Source organism: Psammomys obesus, unplaced genomic scaffold, assembly GCF_907164565.1.
Source record: "Psammomys obesus unplaced genomic scaffold, mPsaObe1.curated_primary_1811, whole genome shotgun sequence".
NCBI lineage: Eukaryota > Metazoa > Chordata > Mammalia > Rodentia > Muridae > Psammomys > Psammomys obesus.
Genome location: NW_026590859.1, coordinates 5,654,081 through 5,669,224, shown reverse-complemented (window position 1 = coordinate 5,669,224; position 15,144 = coordinate 5,654,081). Strand labels below are relative to the sequence as shown.

Genomic DNA, 15,144 nt, shown 5'->3' with positions numbered 1-15,144 from the left:
CCTCTTTTACTGCACCATTATGATAACAGCTAACCAGTCAAATATTTCTTTTTCATAAGAAATGATTGTTTTAATTATACGTATGTGTGTGAGGGGTATTGCATGTACTTGCAGGTTCCTATGGAAACCAGAAGAGGGTGTCAGATCCCCTAGAGCTGAGTCACAGGTAGTTGTGGAGCTCCTCACATGGATGGTGAGAACTGAGTCCCCTGCAAGCGCAGTACCTTAACCGCTGAGTCCTCTCAGCAGCACCGAGGAGGCCTTTCTTAAAGCATGATGTTCCTCCTACAAAGCAAGCCGGACATGGTTGTGGGGTGCTGCCTAACTCTGGTGGCCACAGAGGAGGAAGCAGAGGCTCAGTACTTGTAAAGTGGAGGAAAAACATCTCTTTATTACTCTGACCTTCACACACACTGAAGACAGACAGGTTCTGAGCCCTCTCTCCTGCTCTGCTGCCTTTCCTCCCAGGGTCTCGCTGTCCAGACAAGGCTGGGATCTTAGAGCACAGTTCCGAAACCTGGCCTCTCCCACCGCCTGGCACCGTGAGCCAGCCACGACACCGGCCTGGCTCGTAAAACATCTCTTTATGTACTTTATTACTTAAACTCTTTTATTTGCCTGCAGGAGCCCTTTAACAAAATCACATTGAATTGACTTTCTCACACCAAATCAAATCTCCCTGGTCCCAGTCCGGTTGTCTTTGTCAATATGTATTTTATAAATGGAGTGAATTAACAGATGCTGTAGGAGCAGAAGTGCTGGGGCAGCGTTTATGTTTTTTAGTGCTCTCAGTGGGCGGATGAGATGTGCAGGGTGGTTATACAGGTGTCTTGGGATGAAAGTCATTCCCGTGGATATGTGTTCTTAACCGTTTTCTCCCGATGTATTTTAAATCTCTTTATTACACACTTTTTTCCCCCTTAGTGTTTTGCGTATATCGTTTTATCACGTATGTTGTTAATCTTGGCTTGGACTTGATGTATTCCTTAACATTAAAAGACAAAATTAAAACCTTCTCTATCATTCAGAGAGAGCAGAGATTTTCTGTTAGCCATGAACAGGCTCATTCCCCGCCTTTAGGTTATTTTTCCTTATATATATTTTAAATCAGGCTCACGCAGTCTTTGCTAGGAAATGCTCCTGAAATTATTTCATAACACAATTCTGTGTATACATGCCTTAGACTCTGCCTTGAGAAAGATCAATGAGGACCACCAGAAAAATGAACATTTTCTTCTAGGATGAAATTTCCAAGTTTTGCACAAAGGGGGTTGAGGGAGTAGTTATAGGAGTCTGTGGTACAAGAGCTAACGGGGAGAGATTTCTCCCCAAATGTCTCCAGACAACCATGAGAGTCTTTTGAACAATACAGTATATACATGTTCTAAAATGTATGGCAGTGGTTTTGGGGGGCTATCTCTACTGTCTTCCTCAGTTTTGCGATGGTGGCCATAGCGCCATCTACTGGTTATCACAAGCAAGACTCTTTTCTTTTTTTCTTTCTTTTTTTTTTTTTCAGTGCTCTGCCCCTAATTTTTTAGGTTTGTTCTGAGGACGCTAACTGAAATAGCTTCTTCTCTCTTCTGTGCCTGAACTAAAGAACCTCTTGTCCTAAAATATGATGGTCCCTGGTAAAGCCCAGGGTTTATGAGTTTTCTTACCCAGAACTGATTTTCACTACTTTACTGTTTCTGCCTCGGAGACATAGTGTTTATTTCTTAGTTGTCTTTAGGGGAATAAAGCTTCTTTTCTAGACTTAAACTATTCACCAATCACCGGACAGATGTGTTGATAAATATTTCATCATAGTCCTGGACATTAAATAAATGCCGGTACATACACGGTAATTTTATTGCAAGCTTCTTCTTGTTCTTCTCTCCACTGTCTACAATAGAACAGAAGCCACCCATCGACTCTCTGTCTGATGCAAAAGACTGTGCACACTGGCGGACCTGAAATATAAACACCTACTCATGTACCTCTTGATAACATCTGTGTCTTATTCAGACGCATTCATACAAACGTAATGAAGCGCCTTTGGAAGAAGGGACCAGGCCATCAATAATGTGCGGCCTGTTTTGGTTTTTCTTTGGGCATGTTTAAAATTGTGACTTCTGCGTGTCAAAGTTCAAAAGTCAAGTGCTGTGTGTGATAAATTAGGCCGGGGTCAAAGGCTGTTGCCATCCTTTCAGGAGCTGGTCCACCCCTGGATCCCCAGCTCATCCACATTGAAGTGGTGCACCATGGGTATTACGACCAGGCCCAGCTCTGCAACATCTGCTCTCCCTAAGTGAGTTAGTGCGCGTCAGACATCTTTATGTCAGAATATCACAGTGATGGATGCAGTCTTCAGAAAATGCTGCATAAAAATCTGCTGTGCCGTTCTGGCCATTAAGTGAAATTACTATTTAAATTAATGGCACTGTCATGGTTTATCTGTGCAAAGAATGAACGCTGATTAGAGTATTAAGTAATTAGCAATTTATCACACTGGAACAAGGTTGATAATAATTAAAGAAGTAATGGTTTACCAAGGAAACTGGAAAGGGAGTCACTTCCTGTTGTGTGAGTGAAGTCTTGCCTGAAAATTCAGAAAAGCCAAGACGAAATGAAGCCCTTTGTCAAAGAAAGCATTTTTTTTTTTTGCTCTTCCCGTCATATAAAAACAGTTCATTATCAAAATTTTAGTTGACCTGTCAGAAGTCCCTCAGAGCGATGCGATGACTGATTAGGAGTTTCGAATTAGGTCAATGTCTGCATTTTGATTTCATACTTAAAGCATGGTGAAGCCATGCAGTAATTTGAGAATGGAAGGGAAAAATGTATTCTCCTCCCTAAAAGGCCAGTTTTCAGGTTTCGATTGCTCTTTAAAATGGAAACAGAACTAGTTTTAAGGAAATTGCTAGAGAAAAAAGTGACAGTCAAGAATCCAAGGTTGTATTTAAATGTTTTATACAAAGGCAGAAGAAAAACAATGTCCAGACCAAACAGAACTTAAGCCCGTCGAGTTCTCTGTCATGTCTGTGTATACTTACAGAAGCAGGCATTTTGCATGACTATACCTGTCTTTACCCTCATAATTAAGACTCGTTCTGCAATGAGAACCCGCTGTGCATATTTATTTTAGAGAATACGCCTTGGGAAGGGTAATAAAAATTATTAACGTCATAGTTTACTTCAAATTACTTTGAAGAGTTTTCACATTTAGGTCAGCGTGATATATCAAAATGCTGTAATGATCAGTATCTGTTATTACACATACATGCTTTTTAAAAATATTTTAATCTTTCTGAAGTATAAACAGCAGTGTGACGGTTCTTCAGAGCCCTGGCTGAGCAGCATCTGTCTTTAAGGCATCCCCCGCACTGAGGTCTACTGAATGATTAAAAAAAAAAAAAAAAAAAAAAAAAAAAACTTTGGTCTGTTATTAAGAGTGCTGTTCCTAATATGGGTGTTTGTACAGGACCAGATTAAACAATTCAGGACCCCAGAACACTTGGAATTTGAAGTTCTTTGAGATATCAGTCAGGACTAATAATAAACAAACAGAACTCTAATTAAAATGAATCATTCATCAGGTTGCGGTGCTGAGCGGCCAGATGCAGATGCTAATAAGACAGCATGGTGACATGCCATCCAGACACCTTCATTTCCGGCATAATCCGGCCCCAGAGCAATGTTTGCTTAACCAGCGCCTTTATGTCTAAATTTATGCCAGGTTTCTTCTGTGGCGATAAACTCAGGGCATGTGGTCAGGGGGGAAGGCTGTTGGTCCTTCAGGCAGGGATGTCTCTCCTCAGACACGGGACTCAGCCTTACAGCCAGGGCCGCGTGACAGAGCCAGAGCTGCGGGAGACTCAGGATACCGTGGCCAGATGCCCTGCTGCTGCTTTCCAATGACCGCAAATGGCTCCACAAGTTTGTCTGCAGTGTGTGTGTGCATGTGTGTGAGTGCATGCGTGTGTGCGTGCCTGCCTGTGTGTGTCACCCACTCACGTGTGTGCTGTGGTGTGGGTGTGGGGTGTATGGCATGTATGGTGTGTGCTGGGTGTGTGGTGCTTTTTGATTAGTTTGTTGAGAATTTTGCACAATGGGTTTTGATCATGTTCACACACACACACACACACACACAAATTCTTCCAGATCTCCTCTACCCACCCAATTTTGTGTCCTTTTTTTCTTTTTGTCTTTGTAAACCCTTCAGGGCCAACTTGTTCTTCCTAAATGTATCCCCGCACGCCTGGCCCGCCCCTGGAGAGTGGTCCACCTACCAGGGTTCACAGTCTCAGCACACACCTGCCCGCAGCACCCCCGGCAGCTAACGGTTTCCCTCAGCCCCTCAGACCGTGGGAGACCTTCTGCCCGGCTCCAGCCCGGGGCTTGGGGTGGCAGCCTTGCACGAAGATGGTGTGTGGTATCCTAACCAGGGCCACCGCGATCCGCTGCCCCGGGGCTCAGGAGACAGTGCTTCTTTGCACAGTCACCTCCAGTCCTACAAGCTTTCCAGCCCTCATTGCACAACAGTCCCTGAGCCTTGGAGGACATGTGGCACATACTCCATTTAGGGCTGAGCATCCCTTGGCCTCTAACTCTTGGCATCTCGGCCAGTTGTGGTCACAGTGTTACACACAGTATTTCTTCCCCCCCCAACCCCCCCGCTGTGAGTTACAGCTGTGGAAGACTTTTAACCGGTTGTTGTTGTCATCCTCTTAGACATGGTCTCCTGAATCCCAGAACCCCAAGATGCTCTTGCACTTACCACATCACTGAAAATAACTCTGTACTTCTGATCTCTCTGCCCCCTCCCCGTGATGTTGACCTCATGGGAGTGTACTGCCATCTGGTTTATGGGTACAGATGTGGAGACCAAGCATGGGCAAGGTCTCTGCCAACTGAGCCATCTCCACGGCCTGGTTGTACACGCCCAGGCTAATTCTGGGAAAAAGGAAGACTATGGCTGTTTCAGACCCCACCAGAGGCAAATACTGCACCCCAGACAAAGATAGGCGGGGCTTTACAGCTCTTCCCGAGGACTGCTGATGGCGAGTCACTTCGTGCCCACTCTCCCTCGAGAATCTCCAGAGCTTTCCCTCTAGGACTTTGAGCGTGGCTAACCTACTTGAGCACCATGATGTTATCATCACAAAGGGGGCAGGCAGTTTTGACAGAAACCCGATCTTTCTTTTTAATGGGGCTCGGGCAGACTGGCCAGGCTGATTTCCTAACGGCTCCTCTTGTGTGTTCTTTTCCTAATGAGTGCCTGGCACTCTCGGTAAGAGGGACCCTCACTGCGCATCTAAATCACCTTGGTGGGGAAACGTTACCTTTACTGTGGCTCCTTCACTGAAACTGCCCCACTCTGACGTTTTTATACCGAGCTTTACAGCTGCCTCAGTTTTCTTTCCTCTTTTTTATTTGATATTCATATATAACGTTTTATCATTGCAGGAATGCTGTGTTGTGGGCAGGATTATGTGAATATGTCAGATACCATATGCTGCTCAGCTTCCAGTGGAGAGTCTAAGGCACACGCTAAACAGAATGACCCGGTGCCAGTAAAATGCTGCGACACTGAACTTATTCCAGACAGCCAGGGATGCTGTAATGGAGTTGGGTACAATCCTTTGAAATATGTTTGTTCTGATGAGATTTCAACTGGAATGGCGATGAAGGTAATTGATAGAAAGCCTGCTGGAGGTGCTGCTTTGGCGATGGAAAGAGAAATACATTGTTCATAACTATTTTTCTAAAATAGGAATATAAAAACCTGTGTGTGCATTATTCATTTTTGCATTCTATCCATATTAATACAGAATGAGTTTGTCGTGATTGATGCTAGTGGGATGAATTCTAAAGGAATTCCTAATGATTAGCTGTTCCCGGGGAAGCTCTGCCCAGCACTTCAGATGAGTGCAGGGCTACGAGTGTGTGCTCCAAGCCCAAGAACTGTCCTCCCGGGCCTGGGTGCTGTAGCTGCCGACTGTAATGTTCATCTCAGTCAGCAGCCTCCTGTGATGTAGAGTTACCTGGAATCCCACCTCTGGGTGTGTCTATGAATGTGTTTTCTGAAGGAAATGACTGAGGATAGAACAGTCACTCTGGGGTAGGCAGTGCTGTTCTGTGAGATGGGCAGAGAAAGAGAGCTGAGTACCAGCATTCATCAGTCCATTTCCTCATGGAATATGTGTTCTCATTACCTTACTTCATGAACATGAGCCGCTAAATGGACTTACTGTGTTGCTTAAGTCAACTATGCTAAAATAAAACCAAAGTTCGTGTAAGTGATAACTCTATGGAATGACTTTCAGCTTTATTGAGATGTAATTGGGGTGTGTGTGTGTGTGTATGTGTGTGTAGCTTCACTTATATGTATGCATCATAAAGCGATCACCAAACAATTTAGTATGTGTATAACTTCACAAAAATGGCAGTTTCTTCCTGTTTTCACATTTTCGTGAGTGGGAGCAGCATATAGAAATACTTCAGCTCCACCCTTTCCACAGTTGTTTTTTTGGTTGGTTGGTTTTGGTTTTGGGTTGGTAGGTTGGTTGGCTTGGTTTGGTTTGTTTGTTGTAAATTTTCATATCACATCCAATATCAGCCAGGCAGCTCCCTTCCAAGCAGCATCTTAGGAGGCAGTCTTACCTTTCGGCACTTTCGCAAATGGCTGCAGGATCACAGTGGGAGGGGAAGCGAAGACTTGACTGGAGTCTTACATGGAGGCCTGGAAACCCGTGTCTTCAGGGGGAAAGCAGGAAGTGGCTCTGTCTGACACGGCTCCTGCCTTTGTCCCAGGCAGCCACTTTCTAATGCTGACAAATAGTTGAAATGCCCTGTGTGTTATTTCCTGCCTACCTCCTTAGGCTTTTTATTTTTTACATGTAATCTATTCTTTTACTGTCATTTGGATAGACTTTAATGGACAGAAAGATAAACATGTGTTCACTTTGCCCCTTTTTAGCAGAATTTCCACCATGATTTTCTGAAGAAATGTTATTTTGATGAACATGGAGAGAATAATTTAACCTTCCATGAAAGGAAGAAGATTTTTAAAAATGAAATTTTAATATTAAAACCATCTAAAACCCATTTATTACTTATATACAGGAATACATGTAGATCTGTGTCTTATATGACTATTACCTTCTCCATAGCTCCTTTAATTAAAAGTCATTAAACACTTAATTTCCTCAGATTAAAACCATCACCAGTATGTATAAAAAATATAGAGATTACTCGGGGAAAAGATACAACAAGTGTAAATAATTATAACAACAATACGTAGTATTTAGCATTTCTCAAACTATGTATTGAGATTCTACCTTGGGTATTTTTAAAATTTGTTATTTGTGTATTTGTGTCTTGAGGTCAGGGGCACTTTGTGCCAGGGGAAGCCTGAGGGAATGTGTAGATGCCAGAGGACACTGCATGGCTGGTTCTCTCCTTTTCCTGGGCAGGACCCAGGGATTGGCCTCAGATCTCCAGCATGGCATCAGGCACTTTATGCACTAAACCATCTTGCTGTCCCCAGCGTCAAGCTTCCTTAAAGCACAGAAGTGCAGATTCTCAGAAACCCCATCCTGTATTTTCTCCAAAATACCATATGAAAGCAGCAGAGTTCATAACAAAAACTACAGTTTCTATTTGTCACATATGCTCTGAGCTCAGGCCAGCTCTGGTGCTGGTGATTAGATTCACACAACAAATCTTCCTGGTGAATTCAGATTCCATGTCATGCACTTGTGCAGATTTGAGAGTATGTGGTGCCCAAGTTCCCAGAGGTAGGAAGATAGGAAACTGAAATTATAATGGTCTTTCAAACCTATGGTCTTTCAAAGTCTCTGCTCTTTCTGGTATATAAACCATTTCTTTTTTTATTTTCTTTTTCTTTTTTTATTAATTACACTTTATTCACTTTGTATCCCCCCATAAGCCCCACCCTCCTCCCCTTCCGAGCCCACCCTCCCTCTTCCTTCTTCATGAATGCCCCTCCCCAAGTCCACTGATAGGGGAGGTCCCCCTCTCTTCTGATCTTAGTTTATCAAATCTCATCAGGAGTGGCTGCATTGTCATCTTCTGTGGCCTGGTAAGGCTGCATCTCACTCAGGGGGAGGTGATCAAAGAGCAGGCCAATCAGATTATGTTAGAGGCAGTCCCTCTTCCCATTACTGTGTAACCCACTTAGACACTAAACTGCCATGGGCTACATCTGTGCAGGGGTTCTAGGTTATCTCCACGCATGGTACTTGGTTGGAGTATGAGTCTCTGGGAAGACCCCTGTGTTCAAATAAAGACACACACGGTATATACTCACTCATATAGACATGTAATATAGCATGAACCTACTGAAATCTATACATCTAAAGAAACTAAGCAAGAGAAGACCCTGACTAAAATGCTCAATCCCCATCCCAAAAGGCAAAGAGGAAGGACATCAGAGGAGGAAGAAAACAGAAAATAGGCTGGGAACCTGCCACAGAGGGCATCTAAAAGGCTCTGCCCTGCAGACTATCAAAGCAGATGCTGAGACTTATGGCCAACTGTTGGGCAGAGTACATGGAATCTTATGTAAGAAGTGGGAAATAGTAAGATCTGGAGAGGACAGGAACTCCACAAGGAAAGCAACAAAACCATTTTCTTTTATGTGTCTTACAATGTTCATTTATCATAAGAGTAAAATAGCTCACTTAAATAATAAGGAAATGCATTCTACATGGCTGAAGGAGGTTCACAAACCCTCTTGTCCCTTCCCCCAACAGGAAACCAGAGCATGCGCGACTGTCTGCCCAGCATCCATGGAAGCCACAGCACACTGTGGCCGGTGTGACTTCAATGCCACCACCCATGCGTGCATTGTGACAAGAGGGCCTCTCAGTCCCCCGGGGAAGGCAGCAGAGGAAGGAATGTGTTCTGCAGCAGAGGAAGTAGTTCATTCCGGAGATGTAAGCATGCGCTCTTTCATAGGTAAGGGATGCTGAGCCCTCTGCCCATGCTGTGGGCCCAGTAAAAGACTGCTGCTGCTGACTCCATTTCTCTCAGACAGTCTCCTTCACGTCAATCAATGTCAATCAATTCCATCATAGTTTTAGGCCTGCTTGTTGCACGGTAATCAATTACATCATCTGGACGCATTCAAAGTCAGTTATTTAAAATGTTACGTCTGTCCTTCAGCAAGGATATATACTATTTTAAATTAAATGGAAAGAGAATTAAAGAACAAAAAATAAATAAGCTTTTTGTGCCTTGCCAGCATATTCCATTGAGTGACAGTTTTCATTCTCAAAGTTGTAAGGCACCTTCCAGTGAGGGCATTGGATGGATAGTGCTATGTTCGGAGGCAGGAAGGATGGCAAAGCCTGTCAGGCTCCTCATGAGACCTAAGAGCATTGCTCCAAGGAAGGGAAACACCTGGGGAGCTGTCCCCAAGATGGCCGGTCATCCTCAGAACAGTAATCCTCACAGCCACTGAGACACTAACTTCCAAGCACCCCTTTGCGCTTCCGGATTAGTCTAACATGGGAGTACTTAGCACTCAGCACTGGCCCAGCTGGGTGAGAAGCTCTGTAGAGTTAAAGATTATTTCTAAATAGCCCTGCTCTTTATCACATTTTTACTATTTGAATGTTTACAGAAGTCCTTACAGAATATGCTTGGTTTTGAGCAAAAAAAGATGTGTGTGATATACATAGAGCCAGAGAAAGAGTCTGTTTAAGTTACATAATTTATTCACACCCTAGTTAAATAAACAAAGCCCTGCTGTATTCAACATGAACCATCACCGTGGCTTACTTACCCACAAGAGGGGAGGATGTCAAAGCTCAGGAATGGAAAGTTCCAGGCGGGGTGCCAGAGGAGACGAGGAAGCTTAGGGAGGAGCAGAGGTGATGAATACCGACCAGCATGGACTCCCAGTGCTGTGCTCGGTAGTCCAGCACGCCTGCATCCTCCCGAGGCAAGCACCTAGTGTGACCGCAGGAAGCGAGGGAACTGAGGGTCAGATGCAGAAAAGGAGCTTGCCGTGGGATGCGGACCATCCACCCGTGATACCGTCAGAAGGATGAGTGCTGGAAGCTTCCTCCACGGCCCGTGGACCCCCCTCGAGTGCCGCTGCCCCTTCTGCAGCCCTTCACCATCCTGCTCCAGCCCACATCACAAGCTTTGGTCAAGGCTTCCGGGTCAGCCAGGAGCCCTTCCGTCCCTGCAGCGCCTGGCTTAGAAAGCCCACCCCTCGACCCGCATGGCACTCCATCTGGACACTGATCCCATTTTTCCCAATAGCCTGAAATGTTCCTATAGATAACATGCTGGGGCTTAACACACTGTTCATAAACAAAAAATACATAGTAAATGAATAAGTAAAATGACATTAGGAGCGGCTTCGAGGCTGTCCACAGTTTGCCCGGCCTTCCCATCCCCTGCTGTCAGGTAAATATCACACCCGTGGACCCTCATTCTTAAATGATTAGGTTTCCATCCCAGAGAATGCCCTGCTTTTATCTGCCACCTGCAATCAAGGCAAGATTTTGAAGGGCTCTCAAAACATCCTTGCAGGAGCCTTCTTCTGAAATAAATAGATGTGCTACTGATGTGACTTTATAAGGGCTTTTAAAGCCTACACTCCAGATTGCTTTGCCTGCCGGAAAATGCTATCAATTGAACATGAGGAGCAAACTTCTTACTGAAGGCAGTGCTAGGGTACAGTCCAGCCACTTTCCCAGCCTTGACAAGCACGGTCCCGCTACGTGTCCACACCACTTCTCATTTACTTGTTTTGAAACAGTTTCACCCAATTGCCAGGGCTGGCCTTGAACTTCCTGCATAGCCTGAGTTGACCCTGAGCTTAAGATCCTCCTGCTGTAACCACAAACTTTGCTTGTTTATAAAAATTGTTAAGCACAGACTGATGAGTGTGTTTACTGTTCACTGTATCCATTTAGGGATCACCCATCGGGAGGCTGCTTTAATGGCTTCCTTTCAGTGCAGCCATTAATTGCCTGGATTTACTGATCTCCTCCCTCTCCCTCTCCCTCTTTCTCTGTGTGTGTGTCTGTGTGTGTCTGTATCAATGTTCTTGAGTTCTCTATCTATTTTGGATATTAGCCCTCTGCCAGATGTAGAACTGGTGACAATCTTTTATTCTTCTGTATGCTGCCATTTTGTTCTCTATGATGATTTCCTTTGCTTTATAGAAGTGTTTCAGTATGGTGAGGTCCCATTGATCAACTGCTGATCGTAGTGCCTAGGCTGTTGGTGTTCAGGAAGTTGTCTCTTGTACCAGTGCATGCAAGCCTATTCCCCACTTTTTCTCCTGTCAGGTTCAATGTGTCTGGTTTTATGTTGAGGTCTTTGACCCGCTTGGACATGACTTTTCTGCAGGGTGACAAATATGGGTCTATTTGCGCTCTTCATACTAACATGTCATGACGCCAGAACAATTTTGTGAAGAGGCTGCCTTTTTTTTTTGTCTATTTCTGGCTTCTTTATCGAAAACCGGGTGTCTGGAGATGTGTAGATTTATGTCTGGGTGTTCAGCTGGGTTCCACTGATCGCTGTGCCTTTATGCCAGTGTAGTGCAGCTTGAGGTCAGGGGTGGCGAGACCTCCAGAAGTTCTCCTATCGTGCAGGATTGTCTTAGCCGTCCTGGGCTTTTTGTTTTTCCATCTCAAGCTGAGTATTGTTCTTTCAAAGTCTGTAAAGAATTGTGTTGGAATTTTGATGGGGATTTCATTGAATCTATAAGTTGATTTTGGTAGGATGGCCATTTTTACTATGTTGATTATACTGATCCATGAGCTGGAGATCTTTTCATCTTCTGTCATATTCTTAAATTTCCTTATTCAAAGACTTGAAGTTTTATTATACAGGTCTTTCACTTGCTTTACTTAGAATTGCTGCTAGATATTTTATATTATTAGTGACTGTTGGGAAGGTTATTTCCCTGATTTCTTCTTCAACACTTTGCCATTGTGTATGGGAGGGCTACTGGGTTTTTTGTTTTTGTTTTTCTTTTACTTAATCTTGTATGTAGCCACTCAGCTGAAAGAGTTCCCCTGAAAGAATTTGGGGGATGTTTATGTATACTATCATATCATCTGCAAATAGCAAAAATTTGACTTCTTCTTTTCCAATTTGTAATCCCGTAATCTCCATTGTTTGTCTTGTTGCTCTAGCTAGAACTTCAAGTACTATGCTGAATAGATATGGAGAGAGAGAGGGCAGCCTTATCTTGTCCCTGATTTTAGTGGAATTGCTTTGAGTTTCTCCCCATTTACTTTGATGTTGCCTATTGGATTGTTGTATATTGCCTTTATTATGTTTAGGTATGTCCCTGTATCCCTGATTTCTCTAAGACTTTTATCATGAAGAGGTGTTGGATTTTGTCAAAGGCTTTTTCAGCATCTAATGAGATTATCATGTAAATTACATTGACAGATTTTTGTATGTTGGACCATCCCTGCATCTCTGGAATGAATACTACTTGATCATGGTGAATGATCTTTTTGATGTGTTTTAGATTCTGATTGTGAATATTTTATTGAATCTTTTTGCATCAATGTTCATGAGGAAAACTGGTCTGTAATTCTCTTTTTTATTGAAACTTTGTGTACTTTAGATATCAGGGTAACTGTGACCTCATAAAATGGATTTGACAATGTTGCTTCTGTTTCTATTTTGCGGAATAATTTGAGGAGTATTGGTATTAGGTCTTCTTTGAAAGTCTGGTAAAATTCTGTGTTAAAATCATCTGGCCTTGGACTTTTTTGTTGTTGTTAGGAGACTTCTAATAACTGCTTCCATTTCCCTGGGGAAATTGTTTATCTGATTGTGATATAACTTTGCTAAGTGGTATCTCATTTCTTTTAGATTTTCCATTTTGTGGAGCACAGGTCTTCAAAGTATGACCTAATGATTCTTTGGACTTCCTTCATATCTGTTATGTCTTCTTTTTGTATCTGATTTGTTAATTTAGATTCTCTCTCTGCCTTTTAGTTAGTTTGGCTGAGAGTTTGTCTATCTTATTGACTTTCTCAAAGAACAAACTCTTTGTTTCATTGTATTGCTCACTTTGTTTCTATTTTATTGATTCAGCCCTGGGTTTGTTTATTTCCTGCCATCTACTCCGGTTGGGTGTGTTTGCTTCTTTTTGTGCTAGAGCTTTCAGATGTGTGGTTAAGTCGCTAGTATGAGATCTCACTACTCTCTTTATGGAGGCACTTAGTGCTATGAATTTAGCGCTATGAACTTAGCATCTTTTCATTGTGTCCCACAATTTTGCATATGTTGTGCATTCATTTTCATGTAATCTAAGAAGCCTTTAATTTCTTCCTTTATTGCTGCTGTGACCCTGAAGTCATTCATAGAGGGTTGTTCAGTTTCCATGAGTTTGTAGGCTTTCTGTTGTCTGTTGTTGTTATTGAAGTCAGCTTCAATCCACAGTGGTCTGACAGGATATAGGGGATTATTTCAATTTTCTTGTGTCTGTTGAGACTTGCTTTGTGACTAAGTATGTGGTTAATTTTGAGAATTTTCCATGAGGTTCTGAGAGAAAGGTATATATATATATATATATATATATATATATATATATATATATATATATATATATATATATATATATATATATATATATATATATATATATATATATGTTTGGCTGAAATATTTCGTATGTATCTGTTAGGTCTATTTGAGTCATAACATCTGTTAGCTCTATTATTTTCTGTTTAGTTTTTGTCCGGATAACCTGTCCTTTGGTGAGAATGGGGTATTGAAGTCTCCCATTATTGATGTGTAAGGTTCAATGTGTGATTTAAGCTTTAGTAATGTTTCTTTTACAAATGTGGGTGCCCTTGAATTTGTGCCATAGATGTTAAGAATTTAAATGTCATCTGGATTTTTTTCTTTTGATGAGTATGAAATGTCCTTCTCCATCTTTTTTTTACTTTTGGTTTGAAATCTATTTTGTTAGATATTAGAATAGCTACACCAACCTCCTGGTTGGATCCATTTACTTAAAACTCTTTTTCCAACCTTTAATCTGAAGTAATGTCTATCTTTAATATTGAGGCATGTTTCTTGTATGCAGCAGAAAGATGAATCCTGTATTTGTATCCATTCTGTAGCGTGTGTCCTTTTACTGGGGAATTGAGTCCATTGATGTTCTGAGATATTAATAACCAATGATTGTTAATTCTTAATGTTTTTTCATTGTAGTTAGTGGTAGGGGTGGTAGTGTGTACGTTTTTCCCTTCTTTAGATTTTCTTGCTGTGAGATCATTTATTGCCTATGTTTTCATGGGTGTAGTTAGGTTCCTTGGATTGGTGTTTTCTTTCTATTACTTTATATAGGGCTGGATCTGTGGATAGATATTGTTTAAATTTGACTCTGTTATGAAGTATCTTGTTTTTTCCATCTATGGTGATTTAAAGTTTTGCTGGGTGTAAGTCTGGGCTGGAATCCATGGTCTCTTAGAGTCTGCAAGACATCTGTCCAGGCCCTTCTGTCCTTTAGAGTCTTTGTTGAGAAATGAGATGTAATAAGTCTTGTTACTTGGCCTTTTGCCCTTTCAGCTTTTTTGTTTGTTTGTTTGTTTGTTTGTTTGTTTTTGGCTTGTTTTGTTGTTGTTATTGTGTTGAGACAGGGTTTCTCTGTATCTCTGTGTAACAGAGCCTTGGCTATCCTGGACTTATTTTGTAGGCATGGTTTTGCCCTCAGACTTGTAGAGATTCACCTGCCTCTGCCTCCCAAGTGCTGGGATTAAAGGCATGAGTCACCATTCCCAGATCCCTTGCAGCTTTTAATATTCTTTCTTTGTTCTGTGTATTTAGTGTTTTTTTTAATTCTTTATTAATTACACTTTATTCACTTTGTATCCCCCCTGTGTTTCCCTCCCTCCTCCCATCCCAATCCCTCCCTTCCTCCACCCTCTGCATGCATGCCCCTCCCCAAGTCCACTGATAGGGGATGTCTTCTTTTCCTTCCTTCTGATCCTAGTCAATTTCGTCTCATCAGGAGTGTTTTGATAATTATGTGGTGCCAGGACTTTCTTTCCTGGTCTACTCTATTTGGTATTCTGTAATCTTCTTGTAGCTTTATAAGCATGTCCTTCTTTAGGTTAGAAATTTTCTCTTATATGATTTTGT

At 42.3% G+C, this 15,144-nt stretch overlaps 1 protein-coding gene across 1 annotated transcript in view; it reads left to right on the top strand.

The window, feature by feature from the left end:
* Ush2a (usherin) overlaps positions 1 to 15,144 on the top strand; it is a 665,632-nt gene that overhangs the window by 517,551 nt on the left and 132,937 nt on the right. The window contains exons 50-51 of the mRNA XM_055609194.1: positions 5,449 to 5,672; positions 8,760 to 8,964. Coding sequence (XP_055465169.1) covers positions 5,449 to 5,672; positions 8,760 to 8,964 — 429 coding nt within the window. The remainder of the gene's footprint in view (positions 1 to 5,448; positions 5,673 to 8,759; positions 8,965 to 15,144) is intronic.